The sequence below is a fragment of the Monodelphis domestica genome, chromosome 5 (genome assembly GCF_027887165.1).
Source record: "Monodelphis domestica isolate mMonDom1 chromosome 5, mMonDom1.pri, whole genome shotgun sequence".
Lineage (NCBI taxonomy): Eukaryota > Metazoa > Chordata > Mammalia > Didelphimorphia > Didelphidae > Monodelphis > Monodelphis domestica.
The window spans coordinates 300,308,711-300,326,726 of NC_077231.1; the positions used below are offsets into that span (position 1 = coordinate 300,308,711).

The 18,016-nt window shown below is 36.7% G+C and overlaps 1 protein-coding gene across 13 annotated transcripts in view; it reads right to left on the reverse strand.

The window, feature by feature from the left end:
* SLC4A7 (solute carrier family 4 member 7) overlaps nt 1-18,016 on the reverse strand; it is a 160,319-nt gene that overhangs the window by 113,316 nt on the left and 28,987 nt on the right. For all 13 annotated transcript variants that reach the window (XM_056800362.1, XM_056800358.1, XM_007505206.3 and 10 more), the window contains exon 2: nt 3,362-3,443. In XM_056800362.1, the coding sequence (XP_056656340.1) occupies nt 3,362-3,443 (82 nt within the window). The remainder of the gene's footprint in view (nt 1-3,361; nt 3,444-18,016) is intronic.

The following is an 18,016-nucleotide window of genomic DNA, read 5'->3' on the forward strand; positions in this document are numbered from 1 at the left end:
AATTTCTCTTCCTCCATTACAATTATCTCCCCCAATAAAATATAAACTCATTAAAGGTAGAAACTTTAATTTGTCTTTTTATTCCCAGTGCCTTGCACATAGTAGGTGTTTAATAAATGCCTGCTAAATTACTGAACCAGGTCCAGAAAAGAAGTTTCCTTCTTTGGCTCCTCTGAGTTTTGACATATGAAATTATCATTTAGTTAAGAAGTTAGCTACTCTGCTCTAAACAGAAAGAATGCTTCAGCCAATTTTCAGCAGCCTTCAGTTTTTCTGGTCTCAGGACCTCTTTAAACTCTTCAGAATTATTGATGACTCCCCAAAAGAGGTTTGGCTTATGTGGGTTCTATCTCTCAATATTTACATTATAAGAAATCAAAAATTAAAAATTATTATGATGAAAATAGTTTTTACCTTGAGGTCTTCAAAGCACCTGGAACACATCTCAAGTGCTCTACTCCTACTCTTCACTGTTCTCCCATGCACCTCCTCAATTTGGTTCCTAAATTTCCCTACAAGTTCTCTTCTGAATATCCAATGCTCCTGACTTCTCTCCCTCCCTACCCTTTTATAAACCTAGCATTTTAATAAGGACTAATATTCCAAAGTTACATTCCAGCCATGGGTCCTATACTACCCGATCTGGAATTCAAAGGAAAACCTATGAAATCAAATCCCCCTCCTGGCCTTAAGTTTCTCTTGTGCACCTTCCTTTCTCAGAATACATTGTATGCTTGTTACCAAGCACACACATTCTACTTCTGGCTTATTGCTTCAATTCTCTCTGGCTTAGAGGATCAATGTCCCCTAAGCATCTTCCTCTCTCCCACTTCCCTTCAGTTTAAAGTTCTCCTGATTAGATCTGCAGTGACTTCAGGCAAATGCATTGTCAGTCCTTATTAGGCAAGAGCTCCTCACTCTTTTTAAAAATCAAATTCTATCCTCTAAGCTATTTTCTTTCCAGATCTCTCCCCTAATGCCTGTCATTTCCATCATTAGTAACATTAAAACACCACCTAACAGCTAACAGCTCATTTTCTGGCCAGAAAGTTTCAACCATAATTTCTGAAGCCTTCTGGCAATGCTTTTGTATTCCAACATCAATTCTAACGGCTTTAATATTCACACTATGATTAACAGAAACTTTGTGAATTTATAATTGACAAAAAAGAAATGAAGAACAGAATAGATCCAAACCCCTTCCCCTTTCCTCCTTAATTCTTTTCTTTGTTTTTCAAACACAGGATCAAAGGGTTTAAAACTAGAAGAGATCTTAGAAATTATACAGTGCAAACCAGGTCTTAGCCATAATAGAGGAGGGATTCAAACTTATCATCTCTGAATTGAATGCTCTCTCCACAAAGTCCCAGTCCTGTCTCAGTTATTTTGTTTCTTTAGTCTCCCTCACACTTTTTCTTTCACCTTTCAAAAACAGTACCCATGTGCACTCTGTCAAGTTTCACCAGAGACATGGAGATCAAAAGAACCACCCCATACCCAGGGCAGTAAAGAAAGGGCACTCCAGTTTTATTCCTGTCTTTCCCCAACAACCAAATAAATTTCTCCTTGAAGGTGGCAGGTGTACATAACCAGACTATACAATAAAAGTATAATCTTTATGGTGTGAAGAAGGTAAAATATAATCACAAAAACTAACATTCTAATCAAGAAAATTTAGTTCCTATGACTGGGAATTTAGGTTCTCCTCTAAAGTATTAACTTTCAGGAAGTAGGTAGGGTTCCTACCAGGCACCTACATATGCCAACAATTTTTCTATCCTAACAATGATGATGATTAATACTAATAATAATAACAATAACAACAATATAAGCTAACATTTATATGGCATCTACCACATACCAAGCACTTTGAGCCCTTTATAATCATTACCTCATTTGATCCTCACAACAACCCTCCAAGATAGGTATTATCATTAGTTGAGGCAGAGATTTAGTGACTTGCCCAAGGTCACACTGCTAGTAAGTGTCTAAAGGTGGTCTTGATCTCACTCTCTACCTACTACACTACCTTTGTTTACAATGACATCAGTGGCAACCCAGCTATCAAAGAAGGAAAAGAGTTCTTTCTTATAATGATTTTTGCTTTTCCATACTCCTGAGAGTGAAAACAAGAAATCTTCACTAGATAAAGACCCAGGTCCTGGTTTCTTACAAACAGAATATGTGGTTCATGCCAGGTATTCTTGAACTTGTAAAAGGGATTCCCACAATCCCTCTAGTATACAAACCTACAACCAACCATGTGACAGGGGTGAAAAAGAACCCTGATGATCAGATTCTGAAGGTCCAAATGGAATTGCACCAATAAGCTGCCTTAAACAAAAGAACTAGTCCAGAAAAAATCCTTCTTCACAAGGAACAGTGTTTCAGATTTGCAGCAAATGGAATAGACAGACAAGCAAATAATCAGAGGCTATGGTTTCAAATCCTTGCTCTACCCATTGATCTTGGGCAAACCACTTAACCAGTCTGGGCCTCAGTTTCCTCATCTGTAAAGTAAGAGGGTTGGGCTAGATCACTTCTCTTGACCCTCCTACCCCTCAGTCTGTGATCTCTTCTCATGTACCCAAGTTATTAAAGAATTTGAAGGATAACGTTGTTACAAATTGATTCTCAGTGGTAACTTCCTACTTCCCCTAGTAGATGAATCTGATATGCTGGCCCTAAACTATAGTCAGTTTCTTCAGATGCTGAGCCCTATTTTAGAATACAAGTGACCCTGGCTTCTTAAAGGTCGTACACTAAGCAGAAAATGCTTTAAGTACAGCCTCTGTGCAAGACTGTTAATGAGTTCAAAGAGGCTCATCACCACAAGACTGACCATCTGTCTCAGACATGTTTTTAGCCACATCAACAAAGGCTTCTAAGACACAAGAATCTCTGCAGCCTTCACTGGCGAAGGGCCTGCCCACTCTAAGAAAACCTCTGTCTGAAGCAAAGAACAACCACTGAGTCCATGAAATAGAGCAATAAGGAACCTAACAGGCAGGCTTCAGGTCCCTGAACTGCCTTCAGGCTCTAAATCTGGGGTCCTATCTTTGCATCATTAGTGAAAAATGGACAAAGCATCTGTTCCTGCCTTCTTTTATCTCAACTTTAAAGCCCCCCCAATTTTTTAATTCCAATACTCTCTCTGTGTATGACACCTCAAAAGATATCTTGAAATCTATTCAGTCTCCAATATCTTAAAAATAGAATTTCATATAGAGAAGTGGGAATACTGATAAATAGGCCAGATTTCCCAATGAGTATATAAATGCAAAAAGGCAATTATTAAAAGCAACTAGATATAGAGATTTAAACTATACCATAGACTTACTCATCATCTTCAAGTACTTACTTTCTAGTTCTTCCTTTTCAAATTTGGTATTAATTGTTGAACTGGTTTTTCCAAGATCCACAACTGCTTCTTCATCAGGACCCTAAAAACAAAAAGCAAAGTCAAGTCATTCATTCCTTCATCCATCCATATGTGCACAAGGGGACAGGGTGAGAGGAAGAGAGGGGAATATAATGGATGGTACCAATGCCCAAGGAACTGGGAATGATGGGTTACCTAATTAATAGGTAAATAGATTCACTTTATAGCCAATCACATGAAAAAACAAGTATTACACATTTGTAGTAGATAATCTGAAAATCTATAGTAGAAAATTATTCTTTTGCTAAAGGATTCTCAAAGGTTAATTAAGCCAATGAAGTAAAAACTAACTGGTCTTACTAAAACAGAAAAACTTTAGGGAGGGCATCCCTCCGCTGAAGTTCAATTTATCTAAATTTCAAAGTGTTCATCATCAGAGTTGGTTATCAGAGGATTTTCTGGGGGGGTAAAAGAATTATATTAAACTTGTAAAACTATTAAGATATAGAGAACAGCTTGACCATGATCTCCATAGGCAGAAAAAGTACCCAAACAATTAGCAATGTAGAACCTTTAAGCAAAACAAAGCATAGCCTTTAAAGTAAAAGGAAAGTATTAGGATAGAATCTCTCACTTTGGCAAAGGAATTATATCTAAGGGTTACAGGATGGAAAAGTGGACCTAACTAAATGTTAACTGTGGGGAAGGTAACTAACATGAGAAGGGAAGAGATCTAGGAAGGTATCTTAAAAGGAGAAAGATGGGATGGCTATGTTAATGAATAATTAGGTCTGCTCACAAGAAACAGGTTTTTTAAAGTATTGGGGGGGGGACACAAGAAGGAGGCCATGAAAGGGTATGTATAAGGACTTTGGGTGAGGTGACTGATCACTACATTCTCATCAGTAATAAAATTGATTCGACCTTAAGAGTAATTTGACCTCCTCCTTCTATAACCTAAACACCAGAGTGGAGACATTAGCTAGACTAGATGCTTGAACTAGGAAAAAGTGGCAAAGGTTTCTAGACCATTGGATAGGAACTTCCTGAACCCACCCAAATGGTAGAATCTATGGATGATTGAGTCATGAAGGATGGGTAGACAATCTCTAGCACTGAAGGTCAGCACCTCTAAATCAAATCAGATCATAGATTCATTTGTTAGAATCAAATGCTTAGATCATAAAGTGTCCCAAGTTTCTGATGCAATCAATCATAGAGCCACAACTACAGGAGCAGAGTTTATAAAAGCAATTTTTAAATGTTTCGGGTTCTCTTGCTCAAATTCTTTTTTTTCCACAATTTCTATTAAAACAGCTACATACTAAGAAATCACATTATTATGATTCAATATCTAATTAAAAGACTACATATAGAATTTGCAGAAAATGTTTCCTGGAGGGAAAATTCCTTCTATTTAAAAAAAATGGCCAAAGCAAAAAAGAAGCAATTATATTTCTTAAGCTTTAGCATCCAGTTTTGTTGTTGTTGTTGTTGTTTTTAAATCCTTACCTTTCATCTTAGAATCAATACTGTGCATTGGTTCTAAGGCAGAAGAGTGGTACAGTCTAGGCAATGGGGGTCAAGTGACTTGCCCAGGGTCATAGAGCTAGGAAGTGTCTGAGGTCAAATTTGAACCCAGGACCTTCCATCTCTGGGACTGCCTCTCAATTCACTGAGCCACCCATCTGCCACCTAGTATCCAGTTTTAAAGAAAAAGTGGATTTAAAATCAGAGGAAGTAAAGTTCAAACTAAAGCTCTTCTCCAAAATCCTGACTACTATTATGATAGAAGTAAAAGTAAAGCATTTATTAAATAATGGAGCAGAGACAGAGATGGAGCAGAGATGGGAGATGGAGCAGAAACAGGCTGGAAAAATAGCTTCAGGGCAAAAATCTACTCTGTGGCTGCCTGCCCTCCTCATTCAGACTTCTGGCTGAGAAGGGAAAATAAAACTAATACCGCAATGGCACTAACACCCAAGAACTACAATCCACAAGTACCAAAAAAATAGATTAGAGGAAAAGCCTCTGACACTGGATAACTTCTTTGGTGAAAAGGAGCAGAGTACAGAAGCAAGACCAAAGAGTAGCAAACAAGCAAACATTACAAAAACAATGGAAATTGGTCACAGGCTCTCGAGGAACTCAAAATTGAGTTCAAGAACCAAGTAAGAAAGAAAGATAGAAAAATGGCAAGAAAAGTGGGAAATATAAACGCAAGTAATTCAAAAAGAAAGTAACAATTTAAAAGGCAGAATCTCCCGCTTGGGAAAAGAAACCCAGAAACCACATGAAGTAATAAGCAATCTGGACATCAGAACTGACCTGCTGGAAGCCATGAAAAACAGGATAGACCAAACCTAAAAGGAAAATCAAAAGATCATAGCTGAAAACCAGTCTTTAAAGACTAGAACTGGGCAAGTAGAAGCTAATGATCTTACAAGACAGCAAGAAGAAAGCAAAATCAAAAGAATGAAAAACTAGAAGGAAACATGAAATATCTCATTGAAAGGACAATTGACCTGGAAAATAAGTCCAGGAGAGACAATCTGAGAATCACTGGTCTACCTGAAAACCTAGAAAAAAAACAAAGCCTTGATATCATATTATAAGAAATTATCCAAGAAAAGTGCCCTTATATTATTGAACAAGAGGGCAAAACAGACATTGAAAGAATACATAGATCACCCTCTACTTTAGATCCTCAAAAGACAGCCCCCAGGAATATAACTGCCAAATTTGAGAGCTTCCAAGCCATGGAGAAAGGCAGAAACAGATAATTCAGGTATAAGGGGCCCCAGTCAGGATTAAATAGGATCTAGCAGCCTCCACACTAAAGGACCGCAAGGCTTGAAATATGATATCCAGACAGGAAACAGAATTGGGTAGTGTTCTTCTCTGGCAATTTGTAGGTGAAGATGGTTGGGAGCTTTATAATACCTCTAACTGAAAGTGTATCCTCACTGAATCCATTCAACAAATGTTTGCGGAGCACCTTCTAAAAACAAGACAATATGCATGGAAGAGTATTCTTCCACTAGTCCTAGAGTAGATTATCTGGATCTTCCTTTCACTTCTATCACTTACTACAAAGTCTCAAATCTTGGCTAGAGAAATTCATCTGAAAAAACTCTTCAGGGATTAAAACTCAAAAGGAATGATCAATGAATGATGACACTAAAGCCAAAAAAGTTAACAGATTTCTGCTAAATTAGGAGAAGCAGAGGGTTCTAGGAATAGGGAAATGTTGCTCCCCCTGACCCTGTGCCCTGGTCAAATGTCTGGAGGCCTGAGTACAACTCTCAGACATGTTCTCCTTCAGTCCAAAGAGTATTCAAAGTTACAAATAGGCAACAGCAGGCTTCCTTCAGAGAAAAACACCTTGTCATCAGAGGCACACACAAAGAGAAGGAGCCTCAAGGAAAGTAAGCAACTTTAAATATTTCTTCTCACAAAAAAAAAAAGACTGTTTGTATCCTTTGGCTAATTATCAACTAGGGAATGATTTCTATTTTTACATATTTAACTCAATTCTCTATATAGTTGAGAAATGAGGCCTTTATCAGAGAAAATTACTATAAAATTTTCCAGAGTTTTCTGTTTTCCTTCTAACTTTGGCTACATAGCTTTATTTTTCCAAAAGATTTTAAATTTTATTTAATAAAAGTTATTAATTTTGCATCCTGTGATGCTCTTTTTGTCTCACTTAATTATAAATTCCTTCTTTATCCATAGATCTGACAGTTAAGATTTTCTAAGCTTCCCTAAAATGATACCACCTTTAAAGTCAAAATCATTTTTCCACATTGACAATTTGGTCCATGGTGTGAGATACTGACCTACATCTAAGTTTCTGACAAACTGCTCTCCAGTTTTCCCAGCAATGTTTGTCAAACATTGAATTCTTGCCCTCAAAGCTTAGATGTTTCAGTTTATTAATCATTAGATTATCAGTCACTACTATATATTATGTACCTAATCTGTTCCACTGATCCACCACTCAATTTCTTCAACAATGTTTTGATGATTACTGCTTTATATTATAATTTGAAATCTGAAAATGCTAGGCTTCCTTCCTCCACATTTTTTCCCCATTCATTCCCATGATATCCTTGACCTTTTGTTCTTCCAGATAAATTTTCTTGCCATTTTTTTCTAGCCCTATGAAGTAATTATTTGGCAGTATGACTGGTATCCATACAAATCTATACATAATGAGAGAAAGTACTTTCTTCAGTCATGTTTCTTTGGTTCTTTGAATTGGGAAATAAAGATCAGTAAGTTATCTGAAGGCAATAAATGAACACTCTATCCTCTGAGCCTGAGAGCCTAGGTGTGGTGCTTAGTTGTTTTAAAGCTGAGGGGTTCCTATAAATGGATGCTCATCAGGAAACGGAGTCAAGATAGTGGTGTAGAAGCAGCAAAAGTTCAGACCTCTGAATACGCTTCCTTCCCAATTACAAACTAAATGCTCCTAGGAGACTGAAAATCAAACCTAACACTAAGATAGAGCCAAGGAACCCTCCTGCTGGACCCAATTCAAAAGGTATTCCCCACAAAAGCCAGAATCCAAGAACATTCGGGTTTAAGGTGAAGGCAGAAGGAAGGCCCCAAAACCCCTCCCGTCCCACCTAGAGCGCTAAGCCTCCAATGGCAGCGGGAACATATGGGCAGACAAAGGTGCTGGACTAGAAGGTGTACCTTGCGGGCAGGGCTTTGCCAGGCTCAGAGCGTTGAACATAGGTGGTAGGGAAGGAGCTGAAGAGGGAGCACAGAGTGGGCTGCCTGGTCACAGCGGCGGAAACCCTCCATATTGCTCCAGCCTTCCAGGAGGTTTTGGCCTCAAAGCACATCCAATCCAAGCCAGCTGAACTGAATCCAATCAAAATCCTCCAGAGGACAGGGAAGCTCAAACTCCAACACCCCTCCCCCACAGACTGCATGGAGAAATCTCCTGACAAAGCTCCAAGAGGAGAGACTGTCAGAAAACCCCAAAACCAAAAAAATGAGAGGAGCAAGAGCATAGACAAATACGGGGAATAAAGACGAGGTAAATGTGAGCAAACAACAAAAGAAGAAAAAGAAAATTACAATTGACAGCTTCTTTACAGGCAACCAACAGAGCAAATGGAACAGAGGAGAAGGGATCATCAAGCAATAAATCAGAAATCCAAGTGAATTGGATACAGGCTTCAGAAGAACTCAAAATGCAATTCAAAACACAATTAAGAGAGGCTGAAGAAAATTGGGAAAAGAAGTTAAAAACTAGTATAAGTCATCTGGAAACAGAAAATAGTGTCGTGAAAGCCAAAATCAACCAGCTTGAAAATGAGGCAAAAGAGATGAAAGATAAGGCAAACAAGATGAAAGATGAGGCAAAAGAGATGAGAGATAAGGTAAAGAGAATAAAATATGAACTCCAAAGAAAATCAGACCAGAAGAAAGATGACCAAAAAGCCAGGGATGAAATCCAGTCTTAAAGAACCAGAATACAACACCTAGAATGAAGTGACACCACAAGACAGCAAGACATATAAAACAAAACCAAGAGAATGAAAAAAATTAGGGAAAATATGAAGCATGTCATTCACAAAACTGAAGACTAAAAAAATTGTTCGAGGAGAGACAATTTAAGAATCATTAGGCTACAAGAAGGCCATGACAAAAGAAAAAGTCTGGACATACTACTACAGGAAATTATCCAAGAAAACAGCCCCAATATTATAGAAAAGGAGGGAAAAGTGAAGATTGAAAGAATACACAGATCACCTCCTGTACTTAATCCCCTACTGACAACACCCAGGAATGTTATAAGCAAATTCAAGAACTATCAGACCAAAGAAAAACTATTACAAGCTGCCAAGAAGAAGTCATTCAGATACCATGGAACCACAGTGAGGATAACACAGGATCTGGCTGCATCTACACTGAAGGACCGAAAGGCATGGAATATGATATTCCGGAAAGCAAAAGAATTAGGTCTACAACCAAGAATCAACTACCCCCCAAAACAGACAATATTCTTACAGGGAAAGTATGGTCATTCATCAAAATAGAAGAATTCCAAGAATTTGTAAAGACCAGACCTGAACAGAAAATTGGATGCCCAAGCATAGAACTCAAAGTGAATCATCAAAAGGTAATTGAAAAAGAGGAAAAAAGAAAAACAAAACAAAAAAAACTTTAAGAGACTCAATACATTAAAATGACATGTATCCCTATAAGAAAAGAGGTCATTGGGGGGCAGCAGGGTAGCTCAGTGGATTGAGAGCCAGGCTTAGAGACAGGAGGTCCTAGGTTCAAATCTGGCCTCAGCCACTTCCCAGCTCTGTGACCCTGGGCAAGTCACTTGACCCCCATTGCCTAGTGCTTACCACTCTTCTGCCTTGGAGTCAATACACAGTATTGACTCCAAGACGGAAGGTAAGGGTTTAAAAAAAAAAAAAACAAACAAGAAAAGAGGTCATTGGTAACTCTTAAAAATTTTTATTATCACCTGGGCAGTTAGAAAAATTGCACTTATAGGGAACAGTGAAAATTGTATAGGATGAAATAACAAGACATAAATAGGTATATAGCTATATGTATGCATAAATAAATATACATGTGTGTATATATATACATTTATATATACACGAGAGCTAAAAAAAGGTTAATACTAAAAGAAATGGGAAAAGAAACAAAAGGGGATAAATTTATATGTCACAAAGAAGCTCATAGCTGGAGGGAGGAGAACATCAATACACTGGAAGGGTAAAGAAGTTGGAGTTAGGAAATATTCAACTCTTACGTGCGTTGAAATTGACCCAAAAAGGGAAGAACAATACAATCCATTGGGGCAGAGAATAGATTTGCGCCCTATAGGGGAGTAGAAGGGTAATAAACAAACTGGTGGGGAGGGAAGCAGTATAAGGGAGGGAGAAGGTGGGGGGTAGTTTTAGAAAGACTGCAGGGAAAATAAGGGGGGGGATAAGAAGAGAGGGGGTAGAAAGGGAATTAAAATAAAGGTGGGAACTAGGGGGACTGATTAAAAAACAAACTGGTGTAGAAGGAAATAGTGAAAGAAGAAAAAACAGGACTAGGAGTAGATATCAAAATGCTGGGAAATACACAGCTGGTAATCATAACTCTGAATGTGAATGGAATGAACTCACCCATAAAAAGCAAGCGAATAGCAAAATGGATTGGAATCCAAAACCCTACCATATACTGTCTACAAGAAACACACAGGAAGAAGATAGATACACATAGGGTAAAAGTGAGAGGATTGAGCCAAATCTATTGGGCATTAACTGATAAAAAGAAGGCAGGAGTCAATCATGATATCTGACAAAGCCAAAGTAACAATACATCTAGTTAAAAGAGATAGGGAAGGTTATTACATCCTTTTAAAATGCAGTATAGACAATGAGGAAATATCAGTATTCAACATGTATGCACCAAATGGCATAGCATCCAAATTTCTAAAGGAGAAACTAGTGGAGCTCAAGGATGAAATAGATAGAAAAACTATACTAATGGGATACCTGAACCTTCCTCTATCCAAACTAGATAAATCAAACCAAAAAAAATAAATAAGAAAAAGATAAGAGAAGTGAATGAAATCTTGGAAAAATTAGTTAGTAGACATTTGGAGAAAAATAAATAGGGACAAAAAGGAATACACCTTCCTTTCAGCAGCACATGATACATTCACAAAAATTGACCATGTATTAGGGCATAAAAACATTGCAAACAAGAGCAAAAGAGCAGAAATAAATGCAAACTTCTCAGATCATAATGCAATGAAAATAATAATTAGTAAGGGTACATGGAGTGGCAAATAAAAAATTAATTGGAAATTAAACAATACGATTCTCCAAAATTAGTTAAAGAACAAATCATAGAAACAATACTTTCATTGAAGAAAATGACAATGATGAGACATCCTTTCAAACTCTATGGGATGCAGCCAAAGCAGAACTTAAGGGAAAATTTATATTCTTTAGTTTATATATCAACAAATTAGGGAGGGCAGAGGCCAATGAATTGGGCATGCAAATTAAAAAACTAGAAAGTGAACAAATTAAAAATCCTCAGCTGAAGACTAAATTAGAGATCCTAAAAATCAAAAGAGAAATTAATAAAATTGAAAGTCAAAGAACTACTGACTTAATAAATAAGACTAGAAGCTGGTACTTTGAAAAAACAAATAAAATAGACAAAGTACTGGTCAGTCTAACTAAAAAAAGGAAAGAAGAACACCAAATTGACAGTATCCAAGATGAAAAGGGAGACCTCACCTCTAATGAAGAGGAAATTAAGGCAATCATTAAAAACTATTATGCCCAATTATATGACAATCTAGGTGATATGGATGAATACTTACAAAAATATAAATTACCTAGACTAACAGAGGAAGAAATAGATTACCTGAACAACCCCATATCAGAAAAAGAAATTGAACAAGCCAACAAAGAACTCCCTAAGAAAAAATCCCCAGGTCCAGATGGATTCACAAATGAATTCTATCAAACATTCTAAGATTCTAATCCCAATATCATACAAACTATTTGACAGAATAAGCCAAGAAGGAGTTCTACCAAATTCATTTTACGACACAAACATGGTAATGATCCCAAAGCAGGCAGGTCAAAAACAGAGAAAGAAAACTATAGATGAATCTCCTTAATGAAGATAGACGCAAACATTTTAAATAGGATACTAGCAAAAACACGCCAGCAAGTCATCACAAGGGTTATTCACTATGACCATACCCGGAATGCAAGGATGTTTCAATATTAGGAAAACCATACACATAATTGACCATATTAACAGGGAAATTGACAAAAATCACATGATTATCTCAATAGATGCAGAAAAAGCTTTTGATAAAATACAACACCCATTCCTATTGAAAACACTAAAAAAGTGTTGGAATAGAAGGTATTAAAATAATAAACAGTATATATCTAAAACCATCAGCAAACATCATCGGCAATGGGGATAAACTAGAAGCTTTCCCAATAAGATCAGGAGTGAAACAAGGATGCCCATTATCACCTTTATTATTTAACATTGTACTAGAAAAACTAGAAGTAGCAATTAGAGAAGAAAAAGAAATTAAAGGTATTAAAATTGGCAATGAGGAGATCAAGCTATCACTCTTTGTAGATGATATGATGGTCTACTTAAAGAATCCTAGAGAATCAACCAAAAAACTAGTTGAAATAATCAACAACTTTAGCAAAGTGGCATGATACAAAATAAACCCACATAAATCATCAGCATTTTTATATATCTCCAACCCATTTCAGCAGCAAGAATTAGAAAGAGAAATTCTATTTAAAATCACCCTAGACAACATAAAATACTTAGGAATCTATCTACTGAGACAAACACAGGAACGAACTCAACTACAAAACACTCTCCACACAATTAAAACTAGACCTAAACAATTGGAAAAACATTGATTGCTCATAGGTAAGACGAGCTAACATAATAAAAATTACCATCCTGCCCAAATTAATTTACGTATTTAGTGCCATACCCATTGAATTACAAAAAACTTTTTTACTGAATTAGAAAAAATCATAACAAAGTTCATTTGGAAGAACAAAAGATCAAGGATATCCAGGGAAATCATGAAAAAAAAAAATGCAAAGGAAGGAGGACTGCAGTCCTAGATCTCAAACTCTACTATAAAGCAGTGATCATCAAAACAATTTGGTACTGTCTAAGAGACAGAAAGGAGGATCAGTGGAATAGACTTGGGGTAAATGACCTCAGCGAGACAGTCTATGATAAGCCCAAAGATCCTAGTTTTTGGAACCAAAACCCACTATTTGATTTAAAAAAAAAAAAACTGCTGGGAAAATTGGAAGACAGTATGGGAGAGATTAGGTTTGGATCAACATCTCACACCCTACACCAAGATAAACTCAGAATGGGTGAATAAAGAAGGAAACTATAAGCAAATTGGGCAAACACAGAATAGTATATATGTCAGATCTTTGGGAAAGGAAAGACTTTAAAACCAAGCAAGACTAGGAAAAAAATCACAAAATGTAAAACCAATAATTTTGATTACATAAAATTAAAAAATTTTTGTACAAACAAAACTAATGCATCCAAAATTAGAAGGGAAGCAACAAATTGGGAAGCAATCTTCATTACAAAAACCTCTGACAAATGTCTAATTACTCAAATTTATAAAGAGCTAAATCAAATGTATAAAAAAAAATCAAGCCATTCTCCAATTGAGAAATGGGCAAGGGACATGAAAAGGCAATTTTCAGTTAAAGAAATCAAAACTATTAATAAGCACATGAAAAAGTTTTCTAAATCTCTTATAATCATCAGAGAAATGCAAATCAAAACAACTCTGAGGTATCATCTCATACCTAGCAGATTGGCTAACATGACAGCAGAGGAAAGTAATGAATGCTGGAGGGGATGTGGCAAAGTTGGGACATTAATGCATTGCTGGTGGAGTTGTGAATTGATCCAACCATTCTGGTGGGCAATTTGGAACTATGCCCAAAGGACGATAAAAGATTGTCTGCCCTTTGATCCAGCCATACCACTGCTGGATTTGTACCCCAAAGAGATAAAAGATTTGTACAAAAATATTCATAGCTGCATTCTTTATGGTGGCAAAAAACTGGAAAATGAGGGGATGCCCTTCAATTGAAGAATGGTTGAACAAATTGTGGTATATGTTGGTGATAGAATACTACTGTGCTCAAAGAAATAATAAAGTGGAAGAATTCCATGTGAACTGGAATGACCTCTAGGAACTAATGAAGAGTGAGAGGAGCAGAACCAGGAAAACATTGTACACAGAGACTGATATGCTGTGGTATAATTGAATGTAATGGACTTCTCCATTAGTGGTAATGCAGTGATCCTGAACAACTCAGAGGGATCTGCGAGAAAGAACACTGTCCACATTCAGAAGAAACACTGTGGGAGTAGAAACACAGAAGAAAAACCACTGCTTAAATACATGGGTCGAAGGGATATGGTTAGGGATGTAGACTCTAAATGAACATCCTAGTGCAAACAACAACATGGAAATAGGTTCTGATCAAGGACACAAGTAATACCCAATGAAATTGCGCATTGGCTGTGGGAAGAGTGGGTGGAGAGGAGGGAGGGAAATAATGTGATTCTTGTAACCAAGGAATAATGTTCTAAATTTTGACTAAATAAACTAATTAAAATGGAAAAAATAAATAAATAAATAAATAAATGCTCATCTTCACTAAATAATTAAGCCCTACCAAAGAAAAACCAAGAATTTGGTTTTAAATTGGCTTACCAATATTCTAGTCAGAAATGAACTTTTTTGTAGAATCAACTCTACTTATTTATTCATACATGAAAAGACTTTACCACAGAAAAATAACTACTAATTATTTTTTAAATTAGTTAATAATTAATAACTAGATTGATGAAGTGAGAGTTGAATGTTACATTAAAAAAGGTCAAACAGTTAGGTATCATATATCATCAGGGCAAAGCTCAACTGTTAAGTGACTGTCAACTTCTTCCAGGAAGAAAAATATATCTCCTAAAGAGTATAAATTTTTCAAATATAGTTTCTTCCCAACTGAAATAATATCCCAAAAGTATTAGCTACTATAGATGTACCTTTATAAAACCTATGTCAAATGTCTTATATTTGGATATTTGGCAATTTTTTAAGTCCTCTGGAAGCTAAGGGAAACATAATCCATAGTGCTCAAAGTCCCAGGTGAACAAGCCACAAATATCATTCTCGTTTCTTGAATCCCTGCAAATCATTTCTGGCACATTTGTTAAACAGGTGTGAATGAGTTAAGCTGACATATCACCTTCCAAACAGGAACAATGCCAACTTCAGGAATAGGCATGAATACACATTAGGCACAGGACTATAAATAAATAACTGAACGTTCTAATGGCAAAAGGCTTAGCAAAGAATTTCAAAATGGCTTCTTTTCAAACACATTCATCCAAATTAAAGCTATAGTATCTTGAACACTGTCATTAGCAAAAGCATCTAGGAGATATGGGGAGGAAACAAATCTTTAAAAAGCAAAAATTACCCTACAGTGAGTCTTTAAAAAAAAAAGACTAAAATGACAGGAACTAAATATCTCCTCATTCAGTCTATGGTAGGTAGTACCTGCATATACAGACCTAGAAATACTTAAGAGGCAAAAAATAATAAAAAGCAAAACATAAATACCATACAACAAATCTAGATAAAATTGGGAATTGAGAAGCAAAAGAGACTGTGCAAAGGAAAATCACTGAATACCACAGACCTCATTGGTTTCTGGTGCCTGATGCAAAAGATTGTCTCAACTATTTAATCACTTGGCATCATTGTCCTTATTATTCTTACTCTTCCATGCATTTATTTGTCAGGACATTAACAGCATTTCCGGCAGGGACCTAAAATACCAGCCAAGCATCTATTAAGAGGAGGGGGAGAGAAGAATATTAGACTAGGAATTTAGAGCTAATTCATGAGATTAACCATTCTTAGGCCAGTGCCCAGACTTGAAATAATATGCTTCAATCTTAAATATAAGAACGCTTCAGAATGATATATAAATTACCTTGGTGACTTGAAATAAAAACAGGCTAAACTGTTGCTCTCAAACAAAGGAGGATCTTTTAATATCTTCACTGTAACCTTTTGTAAAACTTCACTGCATCCTGCTGAGTAGGGCCTTTAATATATTTTTTTGCCTTATTTTATTGAAAACAAATGAAAAGAAAATTTATGTAGCTTTTTATAAATGATTGCTAATGCCCTTTATCATCCTCATTCAATTTTAATAATATGCTTACATACAGAAGATACTGAATTCTAATTGTATACAAAGATAACAGAATTCAGAAATAAAGCAGCCTTGTCATGAAAGCAAATCCTGTGTCATGGGCAGGATGAGCTAACACAATAAAAATGACCATCCTGCCCAAACTTAATTACTTATTTAGTGCCATACCCATTGAACTACCAAAAAACTTTTTTACTGAATTAGAAAAAACCATAAGTTCATCTAGAACAGTGGTTCTCAACCTTTCTAATGCCGTGATCCCGCAATACAGTTCTCATGTTGCAGTGACCCCAAACCAAAAAATTATTTTGGTGGCTACTTCAAAAAAAACTGGAAGACAGTATGGGAGAGATTAGGTTTGGATCAACATCTCACACCCTACACCAAGAAAACTCAGAATGGGTGAATGACCTGAATATTAAGAAGGAAACTATAAGTAAATTGGGCGTCAAAACCTCCAGGTCTAAGACACCAATAATTCACATTTTTTCCTGTAACACGAGAAAATAGTCCAAAATAAAGGATCTGGAAGACTTACTCGTCTTGGATTTCTTGAAGGGAAGAGGAAGAGGGGGCAGGAATATGTGTGTGTATGTGCACATGTGTGTGTGCGTGTGTGTAAATACATTTTCAAAGGGAATCATGTATTAGGAAAAAACAAGCCCCTTCTTAAGATAAAGTTCAAAAGTCAAATATTATTCCAAATTGATTGTCTACTAAATAAATGGAAAAACCTGGTTCTCATCAAAAAGAGAAGGGCCTGGCAAAAGATCAGACACAACTCTACATTAATATTGAGAACTGGCCAAGGCTATGCAGTTGGAGTTAAGTGACTTGCCCAGAGTCACGCAACTAAGAATTATCTGAGGTCACATTTGAACCCAGGTCCTTTTAACCCCAGGACTGGTTCTCCATTCATTGAGACACCTAGTTGTCCTAACTACATACATTTTCATTAATTACTTAAAGGCAAAGATGGAAATATGTTAATCAATCCTGGGCAAGTCACTTAATCCAGTTTGCCTCAATTTCTTCATCTTTTAAATGAGCCAGAGAAGAAAAAAGCAAACCTTTTTTCTCCAGCATCTTTGCCAAGAAAATCTCAGTCACAAAGTGTTGGACACAACTGAACACTAACAAAAATTAAGATGAAATTCAATAGGCACAAACGTCTTGCACTGGGATACAAAAATTACCTTCTACACAATTATGAGACGAGGGAGACAGGAATAGACAACCCTACTTCTGAACAAAAGTAGGAGATTTTTTAATAAACTGCAAAGTTACCTGAGTAAGCAGTGTGTTAGAATGGCTAAAAAAAGTGAAAGGGATCTTGAACTGTGTAACAAAGGGAATTACTTCCAGAAAGCAGAGTCACTCTTACTAAGCCTAACGTTAGTATCATGTACAGTTTTGTCCACCACAAGTTTATGGACATTGATAAGCTAAAGAGGCGGCAAGCAGGAAGGTGAAACGCTTCGAGTCCATGCCATGATCAATTGAAAGATCCAAAGAATGCAGAAAGGGAGTCAGGAGACGACAGAGTGTTTCCTTCAAGAATGTGAAGGACTAAGATGTAGCAGAGAGATCAGAATTGCTCTTCTGGGAAAAAGCAGTTAGACCTGGTATCAGGAAAAATTTGCTAACAAATAAATAAAGCTATCCAAAACATAGCTGGAGTGGCCTGCCTCTGGTGGGGGTGGCTTCCCCTTGTGCAAAGGAGTTTTACCCTCCCCCCCCTTTCTGGGGTCTCACAGATGGCATCATCTCCTGTTGACTACCTGGCATGAGCCTGAACTTGACCAGGAGGTGAGGA